Source organism: Carassius auratus, chromosome 41, assembly GCF_003368295.1.
Source record: "Carassius auratus strain Wakin chromosome 41, ASM336829v1, whole genome shotgun sequence".
NCBI lineage: Eukaryota > Metazoa > Chordata > Actinopteri > Cypriniformes > Cyprinidae > Carassius > Carassius auratus.
This window is the reverse complement of record NC_039283.1, coordinates 7,315,826-7,325,432: the sequence shown is the minus strand read 5'-3', so window position 1 is coordinate 7,325,432 and position 9,607 is coordinate 7,315,826. Positions and strand designations below refer to the sequence as shown.

The 9,607-nt window shown below is 40.8% G+C and overlaps 1 protein-coding gene across 1 annotated transcript in view; it reads left to right on the top strand.

Moving 5' to 3' along the window:
- Nucleotides 1–597: 597 nt before the first annotated feature.
- LOC113059993 (nectin-2-like) overlaps nucleotides 598–9,607 on the top strand; it is a 34,647-nt gene continuing 25,637 nt past the window's right edge. The window contains exon 1 of the mRNA XM_026228738.1: nucleotides 598–988. Within this exon, the coding sequence (XP_026084523.1) occupies nucleotides 940–988 (49 nt within the window). The 5' untranslated portion in view covers nucleotides 598–939. The remainder of the gene's footprint in view (nucleotides 989–9,607) is intronic.

Here is a 9,607-nt window from a genome sequence, read left to right as displayed (position 1 = left end):
ATTAAAAAAAATAGTGATTATTATTGTACAGTGTTAGAAAAATTACGCTATATCGATGTGCGCATTCCCAGTGGTTTCTGCTGGGATGTCATTCAAAATATTTCTGGCATTCATTACTTGCTCTTCTGCATTACCGGTAACTCCAGAAACATCATGCTGAGTGAATCTACGTTCTGGAAACGAAACAAAAAATTCTGAGGAAAAAGTGCAAATCCAGCAGTTTAGTTTAATTGTCATGTTGAAATGTAGAAACACATTGAAACGGGGAAGTCCGAAAAATATCTTTGGCTATATATATATATATATAAAATCAGAATGAGCAACATGGTAGCCCTTTAGAAAAGTTTAGAAATATTAAATTGTCACATTTCATTACAATAGGCTATTTCAAATAATTAGGACAAAAGTTGTTTCGAATGTATGAGATTATCGTTTAACTGCCTTAAACTCAAATCAGTGCAATGGTCAAAAACTCGGAAACTTGGAAAGTACCAAAGCATCCCCTAAATTTTTTAGGTGGCTTTAAAACGGTCTGTTACCGTGACGTAAAGCATGACGTCACACGAGTCTGTCCAATGAGCGTCAGACAGAGTTTCAACAGCACAGTGCGAGCCCTGGGCGACAGTTTGAGACTCACCTCGAACTCACTCACAGGACACTCATTCACCTGTAGGACGTGTTTCAGCTGGCCACCTGGACTGTTAATACGATTCAAGAGGGAGTTTTGACACCTGATTGTAAACCAACAGGAATCCGCTGAATACAGCGACGCACTTCAACATTAGTTTCTGTGCTCGTCCATTAGAGGAAACCAGAGGAACCACACAAATATTTTTTTTATCTCCATCTATTTTAGTGACTCTGAGCTGACTGAGTTCAATAAGCGGAAAACCGAGAAAATTATTATAACGTTAGGTGGACTGTCCATCCTTCTCTCCGATGAATATGTCAGGACTGTTGAGCGCACTCATTCTCCTAATTATTCAAGGTAAGACAAATTATATGATGTTGAAATAGTGAAAGGAATCATACATTGTTACCGGTTATAAAATACCTTGTTCTCTTTTACTTTTTTTTTATTTTAAAGATACCTCAGGGATCTGAATCGTGCGCGCGCTTCTCCCGCTGCGATCTGACTACATGAGCGATTACTATATTCATCTTAAAATAGTTTAATTAACTCGCCCAGTGTTTCATTGTATGAGGGGAAATAACTTTGCCTGTTTGACCTTCCATCTCGTTTCTTTTTTCCCTGGAGGTTGTATGAGTTTGGTTTCGATAAGCGCCATGTTTCTCTAGGTGTGGCCTTGGAAGTGCTCTTTCCCTCTTACGTGTTGACAGGTGTGTGTTTGTTTGCGAAACTACAGAGATTTTCCAGTTGTCCTTCAGTGCTCTCTCTTCCTCGTACCACATTTCTCTCGGTTCCTCACGACCTTGGCGTCTTTTCTCCCTTCACATTATATCCTATTATTTCCAGATGAAGGGACATAAATGAATGTAAATCGATCTGTCAGTCACGCAAAATAAGTAACAGGGAGTGTCTTAGTATTTTTTTTTATGTTTGTTTCAACTTAGTGTCGTTTTATCGTTTTCTTTTAAAAATTAAAATCACTCTTTCAGAGCGTCATTTTGTTTAACTTTAATAAATAAATTTATTTGCCCGACAGCCAGCCATTAATTTACTGGCTTATCACGGAGCTGTTCATATCATAGGCATTAAGCTGACGTCAGTAGTTATTGTTTCGTCATATTTCTCAGCACGCCTCGCCTTGTGCATTGTAGCTCCTTTTGATCGTAGATTCACAGGCTCTTCATTGTCCTTAAAGTTTAATTATTCAGTGGCCGTGTCACGCCTCGCAGAAGCATTACACCTGACAGCAAGAGAGCCCCGGGCTGGTGTGAATGTCATGAAAAACTCTGCTTGAGTGTCTAACCTAGCACACACACAGTAAAAGATGCATTTTATTTTTTTTAGTTTTAACTATAGGCAATATGCATACAATTATGGTATCTATCTATCTATCTATCTATTTATAACACTATGCATTAGGAGGATGTGATGTGTCGAAGGTTTGTGACATCATAGGATGCAGAGGGTTAACTAAAAAAAAAACCAATTCATTCCTTTAACTTATTCATGTTGTGGACCTCTTCTGGCTAGGCCCATTTCACAGTACATCGACTGCACATCAGGAGGAAAACTAGAATAACGAAACAAAGGATTTGTTTTATTTATGAACAGAACAGCAGCAGAAGGGGTCATGATTGCCTCGCGTAAGCAAACCGTATAAACGGGCCTTGTGTTTTTTTTTTGTTTTGTTTTTTCTCCCCTTCCCTTCGCATCCGTTTAGTTCAGTTTCCTGGGAGCTTTTGCCTTTATACACAGCAGTTGCAAAATATTTTAAGGGTCGAGGTATTGTTTTGTATGCTGACCCAGTGTCCCCTGCAGACTCATTTTCATTGCACACATATTCAAAACAAATAGACCATCTTCAAACACGCTATAAAAAAGCTTTATTTTAATAACCTCATTGTTGCTTTTCAAATTGAGAGCTATGCAGAAAGGAAACAGTTTTAAGCTTGTTTTATGATTCTAAAAATTGCGCCACTTCATCTTTCTAGTTCCAGACCGAAATGTAGGCTACGGGCAGCAGAGATCTGCACAAAAGAAGCTGCTGATTGTGTTCTAATACCCTCCTAGTGAACACGGGTCAAAAAATGCTTGAACCTGTTGCCATAGTGACACTGTTTTCATTGAAAGCCGGGGGTTAGGGGGGCCTACTGTTGCGGCGTCTCTGGCTGAATGCATCAAGTGGTGTGTGTGTTTAGGAGGAGGGGGCTCGAAAATGTTATGCTGCTATGATGACGGAGGCGGAGGCCAAGATGACCTTATTCTAAACTGTGTGAGCACAGCAGTTACAGACACACATGCAGTGATCGCGACAGCGCTGGCTCAAGTGTGTTAAACCGTGAAGAAGTGTTGAGTAAACGAGCGAGACGGTCTCCATTGTCCACCAGTTCCACATTCTAGCAAGCATGCAGGCAAAAGTATCACTGAAACCAAGCTTTTAAGCTGCCATTCTTCCATTTTCTCTCGTTTCCTTCCTTCCCTCCCTTCCTTTCTTTCTGCGTCCATTGCCATCCTTATCTGCTTGCTTTTGTTTGAGAGATGATTGTCATTGGTGTATTCAAATCTCCCCCCCACCCCTCCTCACTCTGACCTCAAGGCTATGCTTTATATTAGCGTCTGAGCCGGTGAAAGAACGTGGGAGGAGGTGTAGCAGTGGGCAGAGCTGACAGACTGTGGACAGAACATGGTTTAAAAATGTTTCGTTCCTGCGAAAACTCTTACACAAGAAAACACTTATACAAGTTCTTGCATTTTGGGTTCCCCAGAGTTGAGTGAACTGCTCCTAAAAGAACTTTTTTTTCTTAGGGTGTAGAACATTTCAAAATTCTAAACAAAAATCATTTTCTACTATAGGAAACCCTTTGTGCAGTGGAGAGGATCTGTGGATGTTCTTTATTGAACAATATATGCTTGTAATGAACCTTTATTTTTAAGGGTGTATATGAGGAAGTTTTCCTCTTATATGGTTGTTCAGAGACTGTAACAAGACTCTTTGGGAACCATGTTTGCGGGTCATGGGTTCCAACAATGATTGTGGATCTAGAAGATAAGGTTGGATGTTTATTGTAGCGTTTGTGGATGGGGGAACCAAAGCTTTTAACACTTGTTGCAAGTCTGTGTTTGACATGGAGCTCTGGGAATTCAGTCAATGACTGACCTTGTAATTAACATCAACCTGCACTTGTACGGACACTAGATGCTTTCCCGCAAAGATTTATACGATATCCACGATGGCACACGATAAAATCTAATGGGACAGATGTAATATAAGTAACTTTTGTGGTCAGGGTTATTTTCAGAATGGCTTTTTCTCTTTCTGTTCGTTTGGAAGTGGAGCTAAAATGAATCTCAGCTGGTCCTCAAAGCACTTACAGGACAAAGCTCTTTCCAGTATTTCTTTTCTGACTGCCTCGCTCTATTCTTGTCACTTTCCTTCTCCTGCTCTGCTCTTAGTGGTTCAGCAGATGTCAGATCTCAGAATGCTTTCACGGCATAAGAGATTCATGGGGATGATATGTCCGGTTAATTGGATCTCGTATTTTAGTCTTGCGCCTGGTGATGGAAAGCCAACCGACCATTGTGGCTGCAACAAGATGGTGAGAAGTGAAACAAAAGTGGCAGGGAGGAATGAGAAAGCAGGGTTCTGCTCTTGCTGTGGTTTACCATCTACTTCTAAAAGTTCCATGCGATCTCTTGGGAAGTGCAGATAAAACCTGATTCAGCGAGACACATGCACAAACATGAGGCAGCGTGTAATCCTTGAGTTTACCTCCCTGTCCCATTGCATGCTGGGAGATCAGTGACCCTCCGGGGGTCAGCAGCCAGTTGGTCTGAATAGTGGTATGTGGTTGCCAGTTTGATGTGGGAATGTCAAGGGGTTGCCAGATTGCTGTAGTAGGTAATGTCTACTCATAGGGAAAATGACCACAGATCTGCCCTCTTTCAAATAGAAGCCAAATAGCATAAAAAGGAATAGGACATGATGAGTGTTCAGCCCCTCTTGACCAAATGCCATCCAGTTCGTTTTATGATTAACATCCTTAACAACCCTGAAGGTTTTTAGGATGCTGTAGCTCCTCTGTCTGGTTTGTTGGCTCCATATTCACTCAGCTCTGGTTAGTCATGAACTTGATAGAAACGGTCTCAATTTAGTCTGAACACTGACTTTCATTTTCCATAGAACATAAAAGAAGATATTTAGTAGAATGTCCAGACTGCTCTTTTCTGTACAACCAAGGAAGGCCAGAAATGAAAATCATGAATGTAAGTTTGTATTCAACAGACTGTCCACAATTGAAAAATGATCACAATTGTCCACACGGGCTGAACGCAACATCTTCCTACATGAGCTGATTTACAAACTGATGATGAGTCGATTCTTCTTTTTAGTGAATCATGAACATACAGCGTGACCAGTGAGGTCTGTTTCAAAATGAATGACTCCTATAAACAAGTTAATGTAATGAATGGTTTGAATCATTTTGAAACAATGACCTGTATTATTTCCAGCATCAGCAGAAAATAATTCAAAAAACTTACCAATATCCAGCTCTATTTAAAAAAAAACAAAAAAAACATTTTCTTTATCGTGGCTTCATTGGTATATGTCCTATCAAATGTAACAAACAGCATCATATAGAAAATGTCCTATATTTGTCCCCATAAGTTGAAATGACATGCCTACAAGTGTTTCTAACACATGCAGATGCTTTATCATTTGAGGCAGAAACATCAGATGAAGAAGTGACTGAAAGGCTTCTTTTCTTTTTGCAGAATGAGTGCGTGTGTCCTGAGAGGTTCACAGAGGGAGGGACTAGGTGGTTAAAAGTGGTTTTGATTCCTGAGGATTTTTTAAAAGCACACTTGTGCGGTCATGAATTTAGCATGCCAGTGGTTTCAGGACTCCTCAATGCAAGCGCTCTCGCACACTGGGCACAGCGGAGTGTGGGGAGATGAGGTTGTGTGGAAAGACATGTCTGGCTGGGTACAAGTGCCTCCAAATACCTGCTTTCTCTCTTTTTATTGGTTAGAATGTAGAGCTAAAATGAACCTCAACTGGATTCAGTTTGGCTGTCAAATGTTTTTTTTTTTGCATGCATCAGCTTGAAAGAATTATTCTGAAAGTGATTCCAATGATATTTTTCCTGTGTTGTTGACCTTACAGCTGAAGTGTTTATATAGATAGAACCATTAGTAAAACTATCCTTGTAGTTATCATCTGTGGTATGAACGGGTCTTTAGTCATTAATTGTGTCATTATGCTACACGTTACGCTCCACAGGAGGGAAAATTAAAACCGCTGTCTGCGACGAAGCATATGATCTTCAGTAGCCCGGGCACCATTCACACATCACGTAGAAGACCATCTTCCTTCTGATTAGCCTCAGTTTCTCTCCCTCACTGCTTTATGAAGTGACTGTGATATAATTTCGAAGATTGTCCTTCCTCTCCTCCTCCCTCTTTTCTCACTGTCCTCAGCGTGCCCATCTTGAGTCAGCTAGCCAGAAGCAGACAAGGCAGTGAGGCTTTGCTCTATTGATCCTTTATCGATCAGCAAGGCCAGCGATGCCCTTGCGAGTCGACACGGCTTATTGAAGACATTAAGCCTCTGCCCTGTTGGACTGACATTGCTCTGAAATGTATAGTCTCTCATTTCCAGAGGATGTCTGATCTGTTGACTTATCATCTTGTTTTTATCATTTACTTGTCGCTTTTTTTCTTTTTCCTTTTCCCCACTCTTTATCCCTGCCTTAGCGCTGGCGTAAGTTCCTGTTTGCCCTTGTCTATCATTGTCTTTTCCTCTTCTTCTCTTCCTGAGTGCCTTGCACCTGGTCCGCAGAAAGTTGTGCCAGTCCACGACGTGATGGAAGCAGGACTGGATCCGAGCCAGACAGAAATAACCTTGTTTTTTTGTGCAGCCTCATTCCAGACCAGATACAGTAACTACGGCACAGTCACAGCGAGCTGAATCATCTTGTTCCTGTAAGAGTGAGCAGCAGAACGCTCCTCGGAGAACGCTAATGTCATTAGCATGCCCAATGTAGCGAGCTGGCAAAGAAAAACAGCAGTGACCTTTAAGATAATTTTGCCTCCTGTGAGTTCTGTTGGGTACATATGCTAAATGCTAGTGTATGTTCTCTGTAGTATTTTATAAGGTCAGTTTATTTGAAGAAATACTGTAAAATAACCAAGAACAAGTCCGTGAATCACCTAAATTAAAATCTCCTGAGATTGTTCCCAAAGAAAACTGAGGCTTTTTTTTTTTAACATCACGAACCAGTTATATTTTGAAAATATCCTACACATACATTTGGACTTTGGCTGTTTGCTTTGTAAAACCAGGACAGTTGATTCATCTTCAGGTCAGAGTAAGTTTTTGGGCGGCTGTGTCTCTGCCGTGTTTGCGGTTATTATTATGACTGGAGAGCCCAGGAATGATTCTCTTCCTGATTTACCTTTCATGTAAAATCATTCTTTCAAACGCAACTAGTCTATTTCCCTTTACTATTTGGATGCAGTCATGCCTCGTTCTTTTCTTCCTTCTGCCATTTCCCTTCTCTAAAGGGATGTCCATTTTTTTGCTCTCAATCACACCATTTCCTTTAAAATTGGGTCTGACCTCTCTTTACTTTCCCCAGTAGTCCCTCTTTCTTTTCTTATCACATTACGTGGTTCATGAAGGATAAGTCAGTGAAAATAATGTGGTGGGCTCAGTTAAAGGTCAAAATACTTGCAAGAATCAGTGAGAGAATTCAGTTACTCCTGTGACATAAAGTGTAAATTTGGAGAAGATGACACATTTGCTACATTTTAAGCTGAATATGGTACTGAAAAAAAAAATTGCATTTGGAGCGCTGTTGAGCGGATTCTTGAGCCGCTCTGATTGACCATTGTGCTCAACACGTGCTCAACTGTCAATCAGAGTGTATCTGTGTAAGCGCTCGGTGAAGAGTATGAAGCGATGATCATTGTAGCCAATCACAATGCTGGCATCGTCACATTTTCAACATTTCATTAAAAAAAAATGTTTGTATTGAATTCCTCTCTAAATGACATATAATTATTCAGTAACACAGTACCTGTCTGTCGCAGCTCAGTTGGTCAGTGATGAGTAAAGGGAACATGGAATGGTGACCATGCAGAAACAGAGGGGCCATTGTGTCTGTCCCCCTATCTCTTTTAGAATCACTCTGCTTTTCAAACAAGTGTGTGTGTGTGTGTGTGAGAGAGAGAGAGAGAGAGAGAGAGCGAGCGAAAGAAAGCTGCTCATTGTTCTCTCAGCTGTATACATTAATACAGGTAAGTGATATGGCAGCGTCGGAGGATCCTCCCTTCTCTTCCATTGCTCTCTAGAGGACCGAATAATGAAGAGAGAAGAAAATATTCCTTAAACTCAAACTCAAACCCCTCAATGGAAAATGTTCCCCCTCACTCTCCTTTTTTATGGCCCTCTATTCTGCCTGAGAAGCTATGTATGATGGGGAATAAAATCGCTGTCGCAGTGGGCGAATTCAAAATAGCGTTTTGGTGCCCTTGAAGGGCAATGTTGGAGGAGAACGCTACCTGTAGGGTCAGTCTAAATTAAAGTTAGCCACTCAATCACTAAGTAAAGCTGAGGAAAAAAAGGAAGGGAATTAGCTTTTGGTAACAGCCACATGATTAGTTTGAACCTAATTTAGGCACCACCATTGCATGTGTTTATATATATTTTATATATAGTAAAAAAAAAAATTTTTGCACCAAAACTTGTTAATATTTCTATGTGTATTTAAACACACACACAAAAGGTTGGACTTTGTAAGGTTTTTAGCGTTTCTGAAAGCAGAATGTTACCCTCAGCAGGGCTGCATTTATTTGACCAAAGACAATTTTGTGATTTATGTTTTATTTTAAAATAAACTGTCTGTCTGCCAAACGTAAATGAGATGGCCTACTCCCTTTGGAGTGAATAGGGCATAGTTCTCACTTTCATATGAAATTTGCCTGATTTCTTTGTATAGCTGTTGTCTATTTGCATGTAGCTTTGCATGCTTAGCATCTGCTACAATATTTTATGTATGATTAGACTAACATGTTATGTGTGTTGTAAGGTGTTTTTTTTTAGTTTGTGAGTGATTCTTCAATGCCATAACCGAGCCCTGAGGGCAACATTGGCCTGTGAGGGAATAAAAAATAAAAGAACAGGAAAAAAGCCCCAGGCGGAGCGGCGAGCAAGGCATGTTAAATCAACTAAGTGATTAGCTCGGGAGCATTTTGATTAGGCAGATGCAGCTTAAAAGGGCAGAATTCTCCATTCAGCCTCATCTTCAGCCCTCTGCATACCCCCTTGAAGTCTAACAGAGGAAAGATTTTTCTGATATGGATTATTAATAAACTGTAGTGCTGGTGACCACTAAACCCTGTCCCCCAAAGCCTTGTTCATCCCACCCGCTCTTTCCTGAACATCTGTACCTTCCTCTTCCTCTTTCCCTTACGTCTTCCTTCCTTCCTTTACCTAAATATGTACTGGTATACTGCTCCATCCCGTCTCTCTCTCTCTCTCTCTCTCTCTCTCTCTGTCAGTCTCTATTTGTGTGGGGGAGGTCTATAGGTCCCAGGTTGAAGTGTCCTAGTTTTTCTCTCATGGTCTACCTCGCTCCCTTCTTGGTGTTTATTTATTGAGATGCAGAAGGAGAGAGGGGTGAATAGATGGGCGGATGGATAAAGAGATGGATGATGGAGAAGGAGAGGTGTCAGGGAATGAGAGAGGAAGATTGACATTTTAACATTCAGTGGAAGTGTGGCTGACAAACAGGCAGCTCTCACATGGAGAGATTGGGCAAATGCGTTTTGAGATTTGGAATGGATTTGTGCAAACAACCTTATTGAGCCACATGGTTATTCTTTTCTCACCTTGTGTGAGAGAAACTATTTGATGTCGTAGCTAATGAGAGCAGATGAAACAAATCTCCTTTCTTTAGCATTCTCCTTTTTTCT